Raw genomic sequence first — 21,823 nt, 5'->3', positions numbered from 1 at the left:
GTATTGCTAATAATACATATACAATCAAGCATCAGTAGGTAACTATAAAAAAAACATTTACTAAAATGATGCAAATTACGATACTTAGAAATAAATCACAATTCAAACCCAAAACTATTCCAAATATAATCCTCACCATCTCTATATCGAATCCAAAATGTTCTCGTAGCATAAATGCCAAAATCACAACTAAACGCGCGCGCGCACACAAAAAAAAAAAACTGAATCCTAACACTTGCTCACAAACCCACAACATCATCCAATTGTTCATCAACATAAATGCCAAAAACTGCATACTCATTTCAAAATCAACCCTTCTCCAAATAGTTCATCAACACAAATGCAGACACTCAAAACATGTTCAAACTCCCACTCCATCATCAAAACATATATCATTACAACTGCAGAAATCCAATACTATCATCTAGATGTTCATCAAGAACAATCTCAGAAAATCCAACGTCTATTTAACAATCCAGAAAAAAAACATCACCACATCGCATATCAAAATCATATTCCAGAACTCAATGAGAACCTCTCCAATGTAGAAATTTACCAGTAAACAATGTGAAAATCAGAAATCAACTCGCAACACCTGAATCCATTCCGGTGAATCAAAAAGAAACTAGCAAAGGCACAAAGAAATCTATCGGAAAACCTCCAGCAACTTCAAAACCATAGACGAAACCGCATAGCCCTGTGCTGAAAGAAATCGACAACCCAAAACTCGATGCTAGCCTAACGAAGAACACCCATCCATATCTGCAAAGGAACCACTTGCCTTTTCTTCTTTTAGTGCCACCGACAGGAGCTTTAGCCCACTGGTTGACGCGCCGACAATGAAGGGCAGCAGGGGCGGATCCAGAATTTTAAGTTTGAGGGTGCCGCACATTATAAGAAAAAAAATGCGATAGCGATTAAAATTATCGATCACAAATTTTGAGATCGCCAAGGCATTTTAGTGACGAAATTAAATTTTCATTGCTAAATTTAACAACAGATATTAATTTTCAGTCGCTAAATTTAGCGACGAAAATATTCAATAGTTTGTTTAAACCTTGATAATAAAATCCTAAACATCCAACAATAATCTCAAGAAGAAAACTCTATGAGTAAACAATATCAAAATAAAAATAATAAAATCAAATTTCATTTCATCATGGCAACAACAAATATGATGTAATCGAAAGCATCATAGTAAACATAATCAACCCAATTTATTTCAATTAACATAGGAGATAATTCAAAGCAATCAGGAACTTCCTTTGATAACAAACTATATGTTGGCAGTGTTGTAAACAAACCATGATTCAAAAACATGAAGTAAATGTATATTTAATTAAGTATCAATTACAATTCGCTAACTAAAAGGAATTCGACGTTCTTTTAAATTTTCGAAATCGTCAATGATAGCTTCTATGTTCACACTTCTAGCAATTTCTCTCTCAATATATACCATTAATGCATCTGAGAGAAAAGCATCCTCCATTTTGCTTCGAAGCCTTGTTTTCACAATATTCATCGCAGAAAATGATCGTTCTGAAGTAGCCGTAGAAACCGGAAGAGTAAGCACAAGTACGATCACTCTAAAAATGAGGTTGTATGTAACAGACTTGTTAGTCTTTACCAACCATTGACATAATTCTGAAATGGTTGAAAGATTTTTGTAGTCGGACCCTTTGACTACGTTATACTCGTAATGCTTCAATTGCATCTCCAATTGTTCTTTTTCATCTCTGGTAAAATCCTGAGCATAAAACTTTTCAACTAATTTACATATATCCACAACTCTGAAAGACTCCGTTGCATTTTGAGGATTTAGTGCATTACTAAAAGTGAGCAATTCCATAGCACCATCACTAAAGCGACCATTAATTTCTTGCAACTGTGAATCTATCGAAGCATAAAAGAGGTCTATTCGATAATGATGCTCAATGGTAAAATTGTCTTGATGAGCACGTCCTCGACCTCGTTTATTAATATATGGAGCATTGAAATCATGAATGTCAATATTTCGAAGTTCACAAAAGGATTTCACTTTTACAAACAAATCATCCCACTTGTTATCCCTCATCTGTTGAAGTAAATTCTTAGTAGATAATACAAGCTCCATTGCATTTATAATATCCTGAGACTTACTTTGTAAAGTCTGACAAAGAATATCTGTGATCCCCATAATCTCTTTCATAAGATGCAAGATGAATACAAAATCAAAGGAAGTCATTTCATTATAAACAGTTGTTGCATCTGCTCGTTGAGAAGGAAGCCCATCATCCATAATCTTGAGCAATACCGTACACGATGCACTAAACATCTTAATTAGGCCTTTCAATGATCTCAAATGAGAACTCCAGCGTGTATCAACAGCTCGTTGTAAAGTACCTATCTGATTAAGTCCACGCCCTGTCTCGAGTTCATTAATAGCAATCAAATATGCAATGTCATCTGCATGAGCATTCTTCAATTCATCATTACGCTTACATGAAGAACCAACAATATTAACTATAAAAGTTAATCTATCAAAAAATTGATGAATAGGTGTCACATTTTTTGCTGCTACAACGAAAGCCAATTGTAACCGATGAGCAAAGCAATGAACATAATAAGCACTTTTACAATCTTTTATAATCAAAGCTTGCAATCCATTAAACTCGCCCCTCATATTACTAGCACCATCATACCCTTGACCTCTAATATTTTGAACATCCAAATTGTAGTGAGCCAAAGCAGAATATATAGCATCCTTTAAAGTTAAAGCCGCAGTATCAGATACATGAACAAAGCCAAAAAAACGTTCTTGAATGAATCCATTACTATCCACAAACCTCAATACTATAGACATTTGCTCTCTTTTTGACTCATCTCGGGCTTCATCAACAATTATGCAATACTTGGCAACTCCAATTTCTTCACGAATTGTATTTTTCACTCTCACCGAAAACACATGAAGTATTTGTTTCTGAATATCGTGACTTGTATATTTGGCATTTTTTGGAGCTTTCGCAATTGCCTTTGAAAGTTCATCATTGTACATGGTCAGCACATCCAAAAATTTAAGAAAATTGCCACGATTAGATGAACTAGATTTCTCATCATGACCTCTAAACGGAATTCCTTGAAGTGCAAGTAATAACACCACGTGTATGTGAGCCTTCAATCGAAGACGATTAGTTGCAACTTGTTCATCATTAAAATTTTCAAATCTCCTTGATATATGTTGTGTTTGGTTCATCAAATCCTCACATGCCTTTTCAGCATTACGATGGGGTGAAGATACATTATCCTTTCCCATATGGCCTAGGAAAGCACAAGCTTTTCCATTTCGAACTTTCTTCCACTTATCAAATCCATCAACAGTAAATGTAGTTTGATTTAAGCATCCTGAAGGCTTGTTGAAGATAAAACATGGAAAGCAATATGCTTTATCTTTAGTGGGTGAATACTCCAACCAAGGAAATTGTTCATACCAAGTTGACTGAAATCTTCGAGGGTGCTTAATATTTTTATTTAATGGATATTCTTGAAAAATAGGTTGATATGCTTTCAGATTCAAATAAACTCGACGAATCTCGTCTCGTTGATTAGGATGATATTCCCAAATTTGTCGACGCAATCCTGGATCACGCTCTAAAGAATCAAGATCAACCTCTTCAGTTTCTGTATTTTTGAATCTTTTAGGAGGAATTTCAGATTGAAGATCATCATTATTTGATATTGTCGATAGAGTCATCGGAGTAGCTGGATCCAGTTCATTTGCTCTCTTCCTTTGAAAAAATTTATCAATCGTAATAGTATTTCTCATTTAAAGTATATGAAACCTTTAACAATGAAAAACTCGAATTATTTCAAATAAGTGAATAATAATTAATAACAACAATATTAAACCAAACATTAAGTCAATGATAAAAAGTAAATAATAATAACAACATAAACAAACAAAAATATCAAAAATTTTATCATTCATTATCATTAACCATTAAATAAGCAATTCCAACTTCAACTATTTAGGCACTTTAATTTCTAAAATAACAAGATTTAATTAAAATGTCTAAATTAATCATTAGGAGAAAGCAAACAAAATCAAGGAATCAAGTAAAAAGTAGAAAAACAAACAAAATCAAGAAGTCCAACGAAATTGTGAACTTTATATCGTTCTATTCTTGAAAATGAAGATAAAAATGATAAAATAAAGGTATAAATTTGTGTTAAGCTAGTAAGCTTCATAAATCATAATCATAGTATGATAGATCCTACCTTCCCTTTAAAATGCAGTGGCATATACAACGACAGATTAAAACAATAATAAGATTATTACACCAACAGGCAAGGTAGGATCTAATAAATTATTAGATAATAAGATTATTAGGTTGCATTTTAAAACAGTAATAAAATTATTAGGATCAACAGACAATAGCCAACAGCCTTAAACAAAAAAAAGAGGCAAAGTTCTACAATCTACAGATTACGGATAAAATTTAGAAGGATGATCGATCGAGGAACTAGAAAGGGAAGGTAGGATAAAGAAATGAATATGGAAACACCAACCAAAATAAAGATTTTTTCCCCTTCTCAGTTCTAAGAGTTTCAAAACCCTAAGGAGTAAGGACTAAGGAGAAGAGGAATTGCACCTTTCTCTCGAATCGGGATCGAGAATGTTCTCGTCATAGTTTCGCAAAGATCTGAGATCTCCACACCGGAGTTCGCCTACTGCGGAGCGAGGAGTCGCTGCTGCCGTGCCGCTGCCGCCTGCGCCGCCGACTGATTCGAAATGTCGAACTCCCAAATCAAAATACCTATTTACATGCCTTTCTCATTAATTAGCTTATAAATAATAATAATATATTAGTATATTATTTAAAAATTTTACACGTGGACTGGGGGGGCCGTGGCCCCCCCCCAGTCCATATGTAAATCCGCCTATGAAGGGTAGTCGCAGAAGATCCACAACTTGTGTTGATGCTCGCCGAGGGAAACCATGGCGTGGCGACGTCGACTCGCCAAGCTTAGGGCATGACGACGTGCTCTTGTTAAAGTGGCGGAGTAGAGAGAAGGAAAAGGAGTCTAGCGATAGGGGTTGAGAAAATGAAAAAAAAAAGGTTTAGGCTTATATACCTAAGAGCATCTCCAATGCAGCTTTTTTAACAGGTTTGTAAAGTTGAAAAAGCTCAACAAAAAAGCTCTAATGAGTGGAGACATAATTGCTTTGAGGTTTTTATTTTAAGAGCAGGTTTGATATTTCAAACCTGCTTTTTTCTCATGAAGATGGAGTCATTAATCATTGAAAAATTAATATTGCATGTTTGATTTTTTTAAAATCATTAAATATTTTATTTAATAGTTAAATTATACACTTTTCTTTTGAAAATAAATATATTTGGTAAGTTAAAAAAATATACAAATGACTATAATTAAATTAAAATTCATAAGTTAATTAAATATTAAATAAAAATTATAAATTAAATTAAATTAAAAATCATATGTTTATTAATTTATTAATTAAAAATTACAAATAAATTAATTTAAAGATGAGAATTAAATAAAATATTAAGTAAAAATTATATAGAGATATTAAATGAAAAAATAAAAATAAAGATGTATGATTTGTAATGTAGGACCCATAAATTAAGTAACTTACTTTGATGACGAGAATCTCCGATGCAAATTTTGTGAAAGATTTGTAAAAATAAAAAATCTAATTAAAAAGAGATTTTATGATTGTGTAAGTGAAGTTTGGGATTTTTAATTTAAAAATATATTTTTGTTTTTAAATCTATTTTTTTCACTTGAAAGTGATTATATCTAAATAATTAAAAATAAATGATTTGGTGTAATATTTAATTATAATATTTTATTTCATAAATAGTTAATAATAATTAAAATGATTTTTTTTCTTTTAAAAATAACTATATTTGAGATAAGTTAAAAATATAGAAATGATTATAATTAAACTAAAATCATAAATTTATTAATTAAAAATTATAAATAAATAAAATCAAAATCATAAATTAATTAAAATATTAAATGAAAAATATATAGATATATTAAATAAAAAATTAATAAATAACAATATATGATTTATAATATAGGACACACACAAAAAATGTATGAAAGTTTTTTCATTGTGGAGATATAGTAGATGTTTATGCTTGTGATGTGGCATGATGTGACATATTGAAAATTATAAAAAAGCTCATTGAAAGGTTTAACCATTGGAGATATTTTAAAAGCTTTTTATACTTGTGATGTGGTATTGATGTGGCATATTGGAAACTACAAAAAAGCTTATTGAAAGGTTTAACCATTGGAGATGCCCTTATATATTTATCTTGTTTAATTCTCTAAAATTCTCAAATAAAGGGCTAATATCTTGTATTTAATTTATTATTATTATTATTATTATTATTATTTATAACATTCGATATTAGTGGGACCTTATAGATAATAAAGCAGCATAACTCTATGTCAAGAACAACTACAGTTCGTTAAAGTCTAAGCATATAGGTATCAAGTTTCTGGTAGTTAAATAAAAAGTTCAGAGTCGTTAGTTTATGATAGAGAACATAGTACATATTTCATATTGGCATATTCACTCACCAAGGACTTGGTACCTAAGGTGTTTCATGCGTATGTTGTCGATATGAGAATGATTCTTATACAAAAAGAACTCATCTAGTGAGAGTTTGTATTTTCTTTATTGCTCTATATTTTTATCAATAAAGACAAACATTTTATTTTGATTACTATACGTACTTAAAGTTTAAAATATTAATAAGAATTTTGTTTGTTTATTTGAGACTCTGAATTAAAATATCATGATTTACTATTTTTATTTAGCATTTGATGTTTGTAAATATAATATAAATTGCATTTGAAATCATAAGGCTTTTCATGCTTTGCTAGTGCAATTTAACAAAAAGTTTTAGTAAATATGATCAGACCTTTTTGGATCACTTCAGGATCAATTGAAAAATTGATATGTACTGATTACATTTTATGTAATTTCCATTTTATACATTTACATCTTAATCTATGTCATTAATATCATTGGTATTGTGATTATTGTTGGAGCTTGTTGCAGACATATGTAGTAATTATGACCTCTTTAGTCCTATACCAATGCAGTTAATGGACCAGATTATTTACAGAGGTATTTTGTATCCATAAAGTTTGATATCAACTAAAGTTACATTTGTATTTCATTTACAACTTACATATAACTTAAATGGGAGATTGTTGGATATTATTATCCTTTTTGGTTGGCTTAATTGTAAGTTGTGAATATGAATATGAATATGATACAAACTCATTTAAGCGATTTAACTTGAGATTATTGAATTTCGGATTATTAGATGTGAGTTTAGTATGTAAAACCCTTTAGCTCAATTCATTGTCATCTATAAGAAGAGGTCCCAAGGAGTTAAGGTATCTTGACATAATCTTTGTTCCCCATTAACAAAGCTTAATCGATGCTCTCAAAGGCTTTTTCTATTGCTTCCATTTTTTTTTTTCCTTTGGGATACTCAGACGACACTACAGGATAAGGGTGACTTTCAATCAAATTTTTTATTGCTTTTGGTTAATATTTTTCATATGATATGTCATGATTTCGTTGAAACAAGATTCATATTCATATATTGAATTTCCTATTTTGAGATTTTTTGTTCTTAAAATTCATACGAGATTATATAAGTACATTCACAATTTTACAATCTCCTCCGCATACAAAGGGTAGAAGAAAAAGGTTGAAGGACAAAAGGTATTTTAGGAAATTAATGCATAATTTAGTAAGTTTAAAAGTATACTAATTATTGCTAAATTACGTATAGAAAATTAAGTATAATATAATCGTAATGGTGAATCCGGAATCTATTTCAAAAATCAACCCGATTTTATTTGAACCGGACCAAGTTTATTTTGAGATGCGGTCCTCGAGCAATGGTCACGATCAATTTCTTACTGGAACGACGTCTCAAGATGTACGGTCAAGATCTATCCGCTTCACCGATCCGATCTCTTCGGTTACGTGCATGTATCTATTAAAGGCTGTAGCCACAGGAACAGCCGCCGCCAGATCGTCCGCAAACCCTAGATTCCTCGTCTCCGTCAGGCGAACCCCAACCTTGTGAGGCTGTCGACATGGGCTCGAGGATGCAGGAGCATGATGGTGCGAGCCCTGCGTGAGTTTTCCCTTCGATCTCCTCTGTTTTAATCTTCTACTCGTCTTTGCCTTCCCTTTCCGATCCGCTTTCATCGTTTTCCTGATGATTTGTTGTTTCCTCCTCTTTTTTTCCCCGTTGCAGAAAGATCTTCATCGGAGGGTTACCGAAGGATACGACGCTCGGTTAGTTGTTTTCTTTTCCATAATTCATACTAAACCGGATTAACCGATTTCGAAAAGCAATTGTTCCGTGAGGATATGCATATTTTTTTTTTCGTCCTTCTCTGTTAGATATATGTTTTCATGCTAGTTCTTGTAGCATATAGACAGAGATTTAGCTTCTTATGGTCGTGCCTAAAGTTAATTCTGCAACGTTTTATTTGGCTTTTTTATATTGACACTTGACTCCAAACTCCGTCATCTCTTGTTAGGTTGTATATGTTCCATTTTGCTAAAAGTAAACAATATCCTTTTTTTCGCAAGGATAAGAATAATGGAAGAGTATGATGTTTTCTTTCGCTGTATTTTGACGTCGTATATTGAGTAACCCTTAACCATGACTTAGTGTACATCACATTTTGCTGCAAATTCCATATTTTGGTATAAATCACTTTTGAAAAACAAGTATACTTCTCCTCTTATCTGTCTTGCTCTTAATGAAACGATTCACATTTCTTAGGCTGTGTTTCCTGTGAGGGAAGGAAACAACCAGGAAGGAAAAAAGAACAAAGAAAAAAGTTAGAGAAAGGATTGGGAATACTCTTCTAGTTTTGATTTCCTTGGAGGAAAGGGAGGAAATAGAGTTTTTCTACTGGCTTCTTTCGGGTGTAGGTAGTTTTGCTTTGGAGTTTCAAGAGGCGACAAGGTTGCAAGAGGTGGCTAAGACGTTTTGGTTGGGTCATGAGATAGGGGGTTAAGGATGATGGATGGATCTTTGTTCACTTCTCATTTGTCTCTGTTGGGAGAAATAGTAAGGGAGCTAAGGTGTACCTTTTCTAGGACTGGAGAGAATGTAGGGCAAGGATGGAGACAGTGGCATGGCTGTGGAGAAGAGACTTGTCCTGGGATATGAGTGATTATGTTGCATGGGAAGCAATTGCTCACATCCTTCCCTATGAACGATGACGTGCCCTTCTTGAACACATGGAAAAAAATGCACCATGAGAAATGCACTTTATATAACATTAGACCTGTAGATTTCATTCAATTGCATCCCGAATCTCTCTTATATTGATCTTGTGTCAATCTCACAGCAGACCACATGGAAAGAAAATTTACTCTTAAATTTATCTAAATTGGTGCAATTAAACTTTGTGATCAGCGACGAGAGTATGAACCCTAATAAATTCTCTATTGTAATCAGCCACCTGCTTCGTCCCCCTCCCCTTGTAACATGCTGAGGCAGTGGCCCATTTCCTTCTGATCACAGATTGCAGCAGGCAAACAACCTGCATGAGAATCTCTAGCTATCAGTTATCTTCAATCAACTGTGGGGCAGTAGAGCTCCTTTGCTCAGAAAAATTCAGGGCAGTTATGGCCTTGTCACATTGGCTATAGTGGCATACAGGACAATTGGGCAATGTGTCAAACATAGGGTTAAAACACACCTTTTGTTCTCCATATCAGAATGTTATACGCCCTGCATTTGAAATCTCATGCTCAAATTCCATGTTCTGATCTTGTTTTCCATTTAATCTTTTTTGTGTTGTTTCTTATTTTTCTCTTTCATTTTTTGAAAGCAAACATCTTAGTTTGACAGATTCTTGTATCCCAATGATGAAAAGTTTAGTAATCTGAAGATTGAGTAGAACTTTAATTGGTGCTCCTTCAGCAAGTGCTGAGGTTGAGGAACCTGGAATTCATTATTTGTTGAAATCAGGCATTCTGAGGGATACTCCTAACTACTAGAATTCAGTTACATGCCACCCTGTATATATAGTTTGTATAAATTAGGGTTAACTTTCATATGTATTTGTCTTCAAGGAGGTGGGAATCTTCTGACAAACATGGCTTGAGCCAACACTACACTTTCCCTGCTCTTGCTACCCAACCACTGTCTTCCCTTCCCACCTTTAATTTCCAAACTTTATTTGTAAAAAAACTGTAAAAAATATACTTATAAAGAAATGATTTTGGATATTTTGAGGTCAGGTTTTGAGCTTCATTTTGTGTAAAATATTGATTTTCCAATTCAAATCAGATAGCAGTAAAATTGGAGAATATTAGGGAAAGATCTCCCTAGAATTTTCGTTCGCTCGTTATTTCCTGCGAAAGGAAACATGAGAAAAGGGACATTGGGGAAATAATCTTTCTGATACTTTATTTTCATTTGTGTTTCCTTGTAGGAAATTGAGAGCCTCATTTACATTTTCTGTGAATTCTACTTCACTTTTATTATTCCAGTAGATATCAGTTAGCTAGAATTCACTGATAACTTGCAATAGTAGCAAGTTGCTTTTTTGGATACTAAAAATATGATTATTTGACAAATATGGTAGTTTAGCGAGTTCAGCAGCAGCAGCTATTCCTTTGTTATTCTGGCTCTTTGTTCATGCCTTAACAGAGCAAACCATTGAAAAACAGGGGAAAAAGCTGGAGTTAGTGACAGTCAAATAGATGAAACCCAGACAATTTGGTATATGCAAACTTTAATGACTGCTAACCAGTCATGACAGTTGTATATCACCTTTATTTTTTGATGATTTATGCCTTTTGTTTATCTCACTTTGCTTCTATAGTTGTTTTTCATCCTTTTGATTTCCAGAAAGCAATTGATTGATGTTCTTTAATATGATCTCCGTCCCCAATAGATAAAACTCATGTCTCATCACCCAGTATGTCTTTTGTTTTCCATTTTTTATTTCTCAAACATGATTCAGGGAAATAATATGAATGTTGATTTTTCTTGTAAAAATTAATCATTATTATCGTGTGTCATGTTGATGCAGATGCATTTGTTAAACACTTTGAGGAGTATGGAGAGATAGTAGATTCAGTGATAATGAAAGATCGGAGTACAAACAAGCCAAGAGGCTTTGGGTTTATCACCTATAGAGATGCTTCTGTTGTTGACAAAGTTATTGAGGAGTCACATGTGTTTAATGGAAAAATGGTAGGTTCCATCGTGTTGATCTACTCTTTTATAATTTTATTCTAATGGTTCCCCTGACTGTTTTTTTGTTCCAGTGAATCTGCAACATGTAAATAGTTTTTCTAATTTGGCCTCATTTTTTTTCTCCTATGCACAGTTATATATCTTCTATCTTCTTGGTTTTTAATTTGATATTTGCTTTTTGTATGATATTCCTGCCTAGTTTCTCTAATTCTGTGGTATGAGTTTTTGAAGATGGCTTAAGTTTGGTTCTCTCTATTAAGAGTAATTTTCTTGAAAGTATTAAACGTATCTCTTATTTTTATCATCCAATATGATTATGTTGTTGATGCATCTTAAGGTCCATTGCCTTGTGTAATTTTTTTACAATCTGTTCTATCTTTATAACAATTTTACTACAGCATCTTATACTTGTTTTATTAATCATTCTTGTGCTGATATGCCTAAATTTTAATGATATGGATATTGAAGGTGGAAATAAAAAGAACTATTCCAAAAGGTGCTGCTCCCTTGAAGGATTTTAAGACGAGGAAGATATTCGTAGGTGGAATACCGACTACTCTCTCAGAAGGTAATTTACTGTCATCTTTCTACAGTCAATACTCATGTTGAAAGATGCTGATAGAGGTGGTGTTTGACATTTACTTCAAAATGAACAGATCAACTCAGGAACTTCTTTTCTGAGTTTGGGAAGGTGCAAGATCTTGAAATCATTAGGGATCATACAACCAACCGTTCTCGTGGATTTGGTTTTGTAGTCTTTGAGAAAGAAAAAGATGTAGATGATCTGTTAGCAAAAAAAGGAAATATGATTGATCTAGCTGGCACTAAGGTGAGTCTAGTGCAAAATTCGCTAGATAGTATAGACTTGCATTAGCACAGGGAATGCCATTTGTTTCTAGAAGACATTTGTTGCAAAATGGTAGTCTCCTAAACTATTGGACTAATCAAACTCTCGTCTAGTAAGTAGTTATCTGTTCTAGGATCAAGTTGGTTCAATTGTATAATGTCCTAGTGCGTGTCTTCACTAAATATTTTCAAACAGGCTAGGTTGATGTTGTTTCATTGCAGGTTGAAATCAAGAAGGCCGAGCCAAAGAAACCTGGCAATCCTCCGCCTGCTTTTGGCAGTGGATCTAGGTCTCGTCATTTTGGTGATAATGCCAGCAGCTATGGTGGTTCATACAGCAGCTTTGGTGGTGCTGGTGGCTATGGCCCTCCTCCCACCTTTCGGACACCAGGTGGGTTTGGTCCTAGACCTGGTGGTTACGGTGCTTATGGAAGTGCTCCTGGTGAATACAGTGGTGGTTATGGTGGTTATGCTGGAGACTACCGGGGAGAACCCTCCATAGGATACTCTAGCCGTTTTGGTTCCTATGGTGGAGGATTTAGCAGTGGGTATGGTGGCAGTTTAGGTGGGTATGGCCGTGAAGCTCCAGGTTATGGTGGCTCTAGCTATGGAGGGGGTTATGATTCACCAGGAAGCTATGGTTCAGGACTATATGGTAGCAGGGGAGGCTATGGCAGCGGCGGTGGGGCTGGTCCTGGTCGTTATCACCCCTATGGAAGATAGGAACGTTGGATGCTATTGAAATTTCACTTGTGGAATGAACTATTACTAAGTTTGGGAGTTCTGGAGGAGTATTGATGCCCTTTATCTAGTAGGCAGTAGACATTGTTGCACAACTGAGAATTAGCCTCAAAGATCGAGCTTGTATTAGTATCCAATATTTCTACTCTTTTGTCAGGAACTTGTAACATCATAATGATTCCAACTTGAGAACCTTACTCTGTAATGTAACTTATTTCACTGATTTTTTTCATTACTTTTATGATTTAACTTTCCTTGATTGTATCTCTATCTTGACTGTTGTCTGAAGTGCTCCATTGCTGTGGAGTTTCTTCGCTTACTTTGAATGTTTTATATTGTGTCGATAACATTTTGATAAACTCCAAAAATTTATGTTAATGGTAGTCAATATATATTTCAACGCTATTCATGAGTTATTAGAATCGCTGATAATGGTGCAGCCTTCTTAGTTACATTTATGGATTGAGTTTTAGTTTTGATGGGTGTGCTTTTTGATTTATTTTAATGATCGATAGGAAAGTTTATGGAGCCGAATTGGTCGTTCTTAGAATTATTCGGTGTAGTTGACCCAACTAAAAAAAAAAGTTAGTGGATCAAAGGAGTCAAACAGAAAATAAATCTTTTTGGTCGATAACTTTTTAGATAGTTATGGTTTTGATGAATCGTTTTTGTACGTTTAACGACTCACATTATGAAAACTACTTGTTTTATATTCTGTAATAGAAGTTCAAAATTTTTAATTTGCTTTGGTCCAGTCCTCCCAACGCAACCAAAAAAGGTAAGCTGTGCCGCAAACTAATGGAATAATTTTAGTTCGAAATAATTCGAAGTTCGAATTTAAATTCAAACTTCATTGAATTATTATTCAAAATAAATTAAATTTGATTTCGATTCAAATTATTTGAATTTTAATTTAGGTATGCTTAATTATTAAGTATGCTTAAATTAAAATTATATAATTTTAATTATGGTTCCATTTGAATTTGATTTGAAAAAAATTATCTAACGTGTTTAAATTTGATAATTTTAAATATGATTTTTTTTTTTTTTTTTGAACTGATTTAAAAATTTCGATTTATTTACACCTTTGGTCCTACCTAACATGCCTCTCAAAGGATGCCTAAAGAATCATGGTCTTTTCCCCTTGGAATTTTTAGGATTAATTTTCAACAAATATAAAATATTTTATTGGATATTTTACCTCTCCCTATAAAGATCGCTGTATTAAGATAAATGTCTCTATTATTTAAGCCCTTTCAAAAAGTATAAGGCCGTCCTATAAACACTGCTAAGATGATAATTTTATCATATTTACTCCCACAGGAAGACTTTATTTGTATATATTGATATTAATAGTGTCTCTTTCACGTCCATTTGAAATTAAGCTAATTACGATTTTTCCCTTTTAAACTATGAGAATAGTAATGCCTTGTTACATTTTGTTTGAATCATTTTTGGATAAAAACATATAGAGCAAAATTTAATAGAGTATTTTTTAAAAAATTTAATCAAAGGAGTCCTCGCAGCCTCGCCCTCTTACTTCTTAATTAGATGCTCCATGTATAATTATCTAACCATTTATTATTTTTCGTCTAAATTCTGAATTAGTCAAACATATTGTAGTAGTTATAAAATCGTAACTGCTATACATGTTATAGCCTAAACGATTTTGTAATTATTATAACATGAATGTTAAGTAAACTATAAACAGGTCGAATCTATATTATAACAATTATGATTTCATAATTATTATAACATGAATGGTAGGTAAACATAATTAAACTCACATTGTAGTAATTACAAAATCGTATCTGCTACAACGTAAATATTTTATCAGTATACATTATAACAGTTATAAAATCATAATTACTATAATACACCCGATCGATTTAAAATTTAGACGGAAGATAATAATATAAATAATACTAAATAATATTAAAAGGCAATTGAGTAATCATATACGGTTGAATAGTGAGTGCACCCTTTTAATAAAAATTAAAGGCACATTGAATCACTTGGGGGACTCTAATTCATTCAGGGCACCTAAGTGATTCGAGATGTCCCGAGTCAACTCAGTCGCGGGCGGCGAGTCGAACACTTTATATACGTGTGGGAGAGAGATATCCTGAATCAATTTAAATGGGTCAAGGCCCGACCCATTAAAAGTGGGCTTCAAGCGCTCTCGCTAGCATCGCTTCTCCGTTCAATTCCAACGACAAAAATAGAGCTTCAATCTCTCTCTCTATTTCGCGTCGCCACGCTGAAGCCGATCCGAATCCCCGCTTTCGAGATCCCTTCTTCTTCTTCTTCCTCTACTACTCCGCCGTTTTCTAGGTACGTTCGCTCCTTGGATTTCCGTTCATCAACAAAAGGAACTGCGGATCTTTATCTTACCTTCTCTTCGTTGCCACGGGGAGGTGTTCTTTCTGGAAATGTTTGGAATCAGATTATTTGACGCAGTGCATTCTATTCCATCGGGTTTCTAGTTCCTTATGTTGTTCCGTCAGATATGATGGCTTAGGCTTTTAATCTAGCGCGATCGGGTTACGTGTGGGAGTCTCAGCCATATTGCCTTTACATTCTGAAGTGTGTTCCTCGTGTGGATTTATATATATTTGAATATTCCCTTTTTATTGCCTGGTTGGTGTCAATATGTCTTGGTGGATCATAAATGTTGAACCTTTCGCCACGATGTTTGGTTGCGTTTACGAGATTGATGATTTGGACATTTATATGCGCATATGATAATGAATCGAGTGAAACTGTGAAAAAAAAGTTGCAAAACAAAACAAATTCACATAAATTTGATTGGAGATATCAATGCGCCTAGAAGTTAGCTAGTGTAGATGGCGTCATGGCGGTGGCAGCTGCAATAGAATTTGTTCTGTTTCCTCAATGGCCTGCATGATTTAAGCGTGGATTTTTTTTTTTTAGTTTTTTCAGTTAAATGCATTTAAATTTGTTGATTTTGGTCATACGTCTGAAAGTTTGTCGACTGTAGTGGTAGTAATGAATTCTTCTGGTTGATAGCATGAGACCATTCATCTAATCTAATCTGGCGTATTGGGAAGTTGTTTATTATATGCCATGTAGCTCTCTTGCTCCAAAATGAATGAGATTCGATCTCAATCTATGCTATGGGAAGACTGGAGAAAACTGTAAACATCATAATAATTCATTCTCCGCCAACTATTAAAAGTGTTTGATAGCTCATTTAACTCCTGTCATTGCTCATTACATAGAAATGAAATAAATTAGCAGATAAGATGAGATAATTTACCAAGCAATGGTTATAAATAGTAAGATCGTTCCAACTAATTTCTGCTAATGATTGTATAATACACTTACTGTCAATTGGTTCTCAGTGATCAGAAAAATCCATTTACCAAATTGTTCTGTACGAGATGTGATATTTAGCACTAATGCTCAATTGTTTGGTAGAATTGAACTTTATGTGAGACTAGATGTTGCTAGACTATGAAAAAGACATGGATTGAAAATCAGATTTATTGACGGTTTAGCTCTATAATTGGAATGGTTTTGTATATATGTGTTGGTACGACTAGGAGCCAATCATCCCATGCTATTAGTTATTTGTGTAATTTTTTCCCTCCATTTTGTCATAAATATTGAACTGGATGAATGATAAGCTTGCAAGAACAATGGACTTTCATATTTTTGTACTTCTATTTTTGGAATTCACTTTTCTCATATTCATATGTATTTGAATTGACAATGATAGGAAAAAAAACAATGATGCTTTGACTGGTCATGCAAATGCCAATTTTCGAGGACACCATAACTTTTCGTTGCATATTTGCTAATGTAGTACTCAGGATTCAACCTATTTGTGCCCACACATTGCACTGTTTTTATATGATTTATTGATCTTTTTTAATTGGTTTTTTACTTGTTTGGTAGCAGCAGGATTCTTTGTACAATCCAATGGCTATTAATGAGCCATTGTATCCGATAGCTGTGCTGATAGATGAGTTAAGGAATGAAGATATTCAGCTGAGACTGAACTCTATCAAGAAACTCTCTACTATTGCACGGGCGCTTGGTGAGGAGAGAACCAGAAAAGAATTGATACCATTTCTTAGTGAAAATAATGATGACGATGATGAAGTTCTTATGGGAATGGCTGAAGAGTTAGGTGGCTTTATTCCATATGTTGGTGGTGTGGAATATGCTCATGTATTGCTTCCACCACTGGAGACATTGTGTACCGTAGAAGAAACTTGTGTTAGGAACAAGGCTGTTGAGTCATTGTGTCGTATAGGGGCACAAATGAAGGAAAATGACTTGGTAGATTGGTTTGCCCCTCTGGTGAAGGTAAGGAAATTTGTTATAGTTACTCAGAGATTTTCCATAAGTTGTTACAATTCATTTGTTATATCTGCTTTTAGTTTGACAACTCTTTCCATGTGCACTCCTTAATCTTCTGTTGGCATATTCTTAGCATTCATGAGAAATGAATTTTTCAGGTCAGAGAAGTATATCAAAAAAGCTCATTCTCTCTATTCCTTTATCCTTTGTGATTATGACATTTAATAACAATTATAGTAAAAAAAATGTAAAAGATATGCACCAGCCACTTAAGTTTCTCCATTTTCCACTCCATATAGCACTATAGCAGGTAGGGGTAATTATTACTTGAGTGCTTCTCACCATTCATGAATCGAATACAAATTATACCATAAGCTTTACAGAAGCTTAGAGTATCTTCCTTACTAGTGAAAGCCTGTTCTAGTTTGCTGCATTTATATGTTTTCTCGAAGTTGATGGTTTAGTCTTTTAGCTGATGTTTGTGAGATGTGATTTCAATTATTTGTTGTCATATTTCTGATTAAAGTCATTGGTAATAGCACATTGTAGTTGAACAAAGTTGCAGAAATGAAGAGGTAATGTGATTTTGTTTCTATGATCCAGTTGTTTACCAAGTATGCATTTTTGTATGAACATGAACCTATTTGCATGAAAACCTATAATATATGGATCATGTGGAGTTTCTTGTGTTGCTAACTAATAGTGAGTTGTGACGCCAATTAAGCTTTTCACGATCTTGTTGTATCTCATGTAAATGGTAGTTCCTAACCTCAATTTGTTTATGTCATCAATTTAGAAACCTCTACTTTCCTCTATGAACAATGTTTTTGTCTCTTGTTTTGTTTAATGTGTTACGTCTTCTACTTCCAGAGGCTAGCAGCTGGCGAGTGGTTTACTTCTAGGGTTTCATCATGCAGTATATTTCATATTGCTTATCCAAGTGCTCCAAATCAGTTGAAGGGGGAACTGAGGTCCATATATGGACACTTGTGTCAAGATGACATGCCTATGGTGAGGAGAGCAGCCGCAACAAGTTTAGGCAAATTTTCTGCTACAATAGAGCCAAGCAATTTGAAATCAGATATCATGCCAATGTTTGAGGAATTAACACAAGATGGTAATCTTTTTTATTTACACATTCTTTGATGTTTGTCTCTCCTTCACAAAATTTATTCCTTTTTTTAACTTATGACTTCCATATTCTGGAATAAAAATTTTCTCTCGTTCTTGATCTATTTCTAGATTTTCTATAGTTTCTGAACTGAAGGATCTGCATTTTTTGACTGTTTACAGACACTCTTTTGTAACTTGAATTGTCTTGTCATTTAAGTATCATTGGTATATGTATCTTAATCATTAGCCTCATTATTGCATTTTCCTCTAGAACAAACTTTACATGTTAATCATCAATTTTGTTCACAACCTTGTTTCTGCTATCCATGCAAAGTGCTATATCTACCTAAATTTTCTGGTTCAGATCAAGATTCTGTGCGCCTGTTGGCTGTTGAGGGTTGTGCGGCACTTGGAAAATTGCTGAAACCTGAGGATTGTGTCGCACAAATTCTTCCAGTGATTGTCAATTTCTCTCAGGTATGTTCTACTTTTATGAAAAAAATATTTTTATGCTTCATTCTGATTTTATGTGAAGCACACAGGTATAGAAGCAAGCCCATGTTATTTTTCCCATTTTCAAGCCCATGCTATTCTATCATTCTTTTAGTTAATGAATATGGGATATATCTTCCACTCTGGTTTTCACTTCAACAAATTGGCTTTTTCTGTTTCTTCTTATGTTTCTTGGACAGGATAAATCATGGCGTGTCAGATATATGGTTGCAAATCAATTATATGAACTTTGTGAGGCTGTTGGAGCTGAAGCTACTAGGTTATAACATGTTATCATAATTTGTTATGGTTCTCTATTTCTTTGGATGAATCTTTGTTGTTGTTTCTTAACTTTTATCTTCATGCCATTAAATCAGTTAGTGTGATGCAAAAAATCTCCATAACTGGAATTACATACTTATGGTTTGATATCATCTGAAATTTCAGATCAACTTTATTTTTTTTAATAATTCTCATTATGTTACTGATTCACCTTGCCTCAATCAAGGACCGATCTAGTACCAGCATATGTTCGTCTTCTTCATGATAATGAGGCTGAAGTGCGCATAGCTGCAGCAGGGAAGGTGACAAAGTTTTGCCAGATCTTAAGCCCAGAACTAGCAATTCAACATATTCTTCCTTGTGTAAAGGTGCGTTTTATGGGTCTGCTGGTTATAACTCAATGTTTCATTCTTTTCATTATGTGCCAATATTCTTTGTTGCATCCTGATTTCTGCACCATTGTGATGACTTCAGGAATTATCATCAGATTCTTCACAGCACGTTCGCTCAGCTTTAGCTTCAGTGATCATGGGGATGGCACCTGTCTTAGGAAAGGTATGACCATATCAAGGTAGGGTAACTGAAAAAATAGAATGCTCTGAAGTTGTCAATCTACTTATTGCGCTTGCAACGAGCTTCTCTAGCTCACCCACACACCATGGGGAGTGTTAAGAGGCGTAGCTTACAATTGACTAGCCATAACTTCTAGCTTTGTCCATTTAAATGGATAATGGATTAGGACAACGATAACCTTGTGTAAATTCAAATACATGCCCAAATATGGTTATATGTCTTATTACAGAACTGTGTATGATCATAAATGTTGTGCAGTGCATCAAATGATGCTGTTTGGCATTTGGTTTTAACCCTTATGATGGTTGCTGTTACTGGCATTTAATTGTAGGATGCAACAATTGAACAACTTCTTCCAGTTTTTCTTTCACTTCTGAAAGATGAGTTTCCAGATGTTCGACTCAGTATAATCAGCAAACTTGATCAAGTAAACCAGGTAATCTTTTTTTTTTATCCTCTTTCTGGTTCTGTGGACACTTATGTCTGAGTTGTCATACTTCTGCCTACCTGCTGGTTTACTAGTGTATTTATGTGTTGTTGTTTTTTTACTAGTATCTTCCATTTAAACTACTAAATGAAGTGGTAAGGGTAAAATCTCTAGCATAATTCTTGTATTCAACCAATGTATCGTAAGTTGGATGTTTATTACTAACAAATGTCATAATTCTTGCTCTCCTACTCAAGCAAATTATGAGAATGTTTGTCTTAGAAGTTTTGGTTAATTGGTTGTGCAGGTTATTGGAATTGATTTACTGTCTCAATCACTCTTACCTGCCATCGTGGAGCTTGCAGAGGATAGGCATTGGCGAGTCCGGCTCGCAATAATTGAATACATTCCTTTGTTGGCGAATCAACTAGGTGTTGCATTCTTCGATGAAAAACTTGGTTCTCTTTGTATGCAATGGTTGGAAGATAAGGTATGCAAGCCCTGTTTCAATGTACCTATGACCTTAATATCTTGCACATTCTTCTTTTAGTTGCTGCAAGAATGTGCAAGATATTAAGGTCTTCAGTTTCTTGATTCTATTATTCTAGTTTATGATCAAGGTTCATCAGATTCAAAGTTATTTGTATTAACTAACTTTGACTTGTTTTGTAGGTCTTCACTATAAGAGATGCAGCTGCTAACAACTTGAAGCGTCTTGCAGAAGAATTTGGATCGGAATGGGCAATGCAACACATAGTTCCACAGGTTCACTTTTACGTGTTCTATCGAAAAACTTAACAACTATATGGTTAGAAATCGAGCATGACTATTGTCTTTGCAGGTGCTTGAGAAAATCAGTAATCAACATTACTTGTACCGCATGACTATTCTGCAAGCTATTTCTCTGTTATCTCCTGTCATGGGTGCTGAGATCACATGTGAAAAGCTATTGCCTGTGGTGATTTCTTTGTCGAAGGACAGGTAAATCAGAAATTTTATTTCTTCGTATTTAGTTGATACATGCATTTGAAATTTTCATCATAAAATGTGTTTGGCAGGGTACCCAACATCAAATTCAATGTCGCAAAGGTTTTACAGTCTCTTGTTCCCCTTGTTGATAAATCGGTGAGTAGTAAATAAGTGTGCTTTTGCTATTCTTTGCTGTTACCATTGCACTTTTATCTAAGTTACGATCAAAACGGTCTTTATAGGTAGCGGAAGGCACGATTCGTCCATGTCTCGTTGAGCTCAGTGAGGATCCTGATGTTGATGTTAGATATTATGCAGGCGAAGCACTACAGGCATGTGATCAAGTGATAGTGAAGTCGAGTTAGACGAAATTCCAATGACCATTTGACGCCCCCAATGTGCAAGGATTTTGATTCCTCATCATCCCTTGGAAGCTCGGTCGTCATCGTCTAGGTTCTCCTTTTGATTGAATCCAGGAATTTATTTTTTTCTGACTACTTTTTTTTCGTGCAATTTTATTCCCTGAAGACAAGCTTCACTGTCAAAACTAATAAGCTGGACTAATGCTGTCAAATTCTATTAAGCCTCTTGATAGGCCAAATCTTATGAGCAACTTTTTCTTATTTGCAAAATTGGATTATTTAGACTGCTCGGTATGTTAAGGATTAGAACAATTTGAGAACTACAAGAAAATCAGCCCATGGAATGATGGCCTAAGACACAAGAAAATCACCAACCTAGAGGTAGGAGAAAGGCTGAAGCACAAAGTCACAACACA

The 21,823-nt window shown here is 34.1% G+C and overlaps 3 protein-coding genes across 5 annotated transcripts; 2 read left to right on the top strand and 1 right to left on the bottom strand.

The window, feature by feature from the left end:
• Positions 1-1,360: 1,360 nt before the first annotated feature.
• On the bottom strand, positions 1,361-3,730 carry LOC122004722 (zinc finger MYM-type protein 1-like). Its single transcript, XM_042559563.1, has one exon. The coding sequence runs from the start codon at positions 3,728-3,730 to the stop codon at positions 1,361-1,363; it is 2,370 nt and encodes a 789-aa protein (XP_042415497.1).
• A 4,310-nt stretch (positions 3,731-8,040) lies between these two features.
• On the top strand, positions 8,041-13,109 carry LOC122007114 (heterogeneous nuclear ribonucleoprotein A2 homolog 1-like). Its single transcript, XM_042562890.1, has 6 exons — positions 8,041-8,177; positions 8,301-8,341; positions 11,107-11,270; positions 11,742-11,841; positions 11,930-12,102; positions 12,342-13,109. The coding sequence occupies exons 1-6, from the start codon at positions 8,137-8,139 to the stop codon at positions 12,840-12,842; spliced, it is 1,020 nt and encodes a 339-aa protein (XP_042418824.1). The 5' UTR covers positions 8,041-8,136; the 3' UTR covers positions 12,843-13,109.
• Positions 13,110-15,042: 1,933 nt separating this feature from the next.
• LOC122007113 (serine/threonine-protein phosphatase 2A 65 kDa regulatory subunit A beta isoform-like) lies at positions 15,043-21,677 on the top strand. Of its 3 annotated transcripts, none has more exons than XM_042562887.1 (13): positions 15,043-15,194; positions 16,785-17,195; positions 18,060-18,306; positions 18,667-18,779; positions 18,995-19,074; positions 19,303-19,444; positions 19,551-19,631; positions 19,981-20,085; positions 20,384-20,566; positions 20,749-20,841; positions 20,918-21,057; positions 21,135-21,201; positions 21,288-21,677. In XM_042562887.1, the coding sequence occupies exons 2-13, from the start codon at positions 16,806-16,808 to the stop codon at positions 21,408-21,410; spliced, it is 1,764 nt and encodes a 587-aa protein (XP_042418821.1). In that variant the 5' UTR covers positions 15,043-15,194; positions 16,785-16,805; the 3' UTR covers positions 21,411-21,677. The 3 variants fall into 3 exon arrangements, with proteins under 3 accessions (XP_042418821.1, XP_042418822.1, XP_042418823.1); XM_042562888.1 differs by having other exon boundaries at positions 15,045-15,194; positions 16,782-17,195; XM_042562889.1 differs by having other exon boundaries at positions 15,047-15,194; positions 16,788-17,195.
• The last annotated feature ends 146 nt before the right edge of the window (positions 21,678-21,823 follow it).

The sequence above is a fragment of the Zingiber officinale genome, chromosome 7B (genome assembly GCF_018446385.1).
Source record: "Zingiber officinale cultivar Zhangliang chromosome 7B, Zo_v1.1, whole genome shotgun sequence".
Classification (NCBI taxonomy): domain Eukaryota; kingdom Viridiplantae; phylum Streptophyta; class Magnoliopsida; order Zingiberales; family Zingiberaceae; genus Zingiber; species Zingiber officinale.
This window is presented reverse-complemented; position numbering and strand designations above follow the sequence as displayed.

Excerpts from the sequence above, each read along its gene's own strand:
- LOC122004722 (XM_042559563.1), bottom strand. The coding sequence starts at position 3,730 with ATGACTCTATCGACAATATCAAATAATGATGATCTTCAATCTGAAATT.
- LOC122007114 (XM_042562890.1), top strand. The coding sequence starts at position 8,137 with ATGGGCTCGAGGATGCAGGAGCATGATGGTGCGAGCCCTGC. Across the intron at positions 8,178-8,300 it reads CATGATGGTGCGAGCCCTGC|AAAGATCTTCATCGGAGGGT; the intron begins GTGAGTTTTCCC and ends TCCCCGTTGCAG. Across the intron at positions 8,342-11,106 it reads ACCGAAGGATACGACGCTCG|ATGCATTTGTTAAACACTTT; the intron begins GTTAGTTGTTTT and ends ATGTTGATGCAG.
- LOC122007113 (XM_042562887.1), top strand. The coding sequence starts at position 16,806 with ATGGCTATTAATGAGCCATTGTATCCGATAGCTGTGCTGATAGATGAG. Across the intron at positions 18,780-18,994 it reads TGATTGTCAATTTCTCTCAG|GATAAATCATGGCGTGTCAG; the intron begins GTATGTTCTACT and ends TTTCTTGGACAG. Across the intron at positions 21,202-21,287 it reads TTCCCCTTGTTGATAAATCG|GTAGCGGAAGGCACGATTCG; the intron begins GTGAGTAGTAAA and ends CGGTCTTTATAG.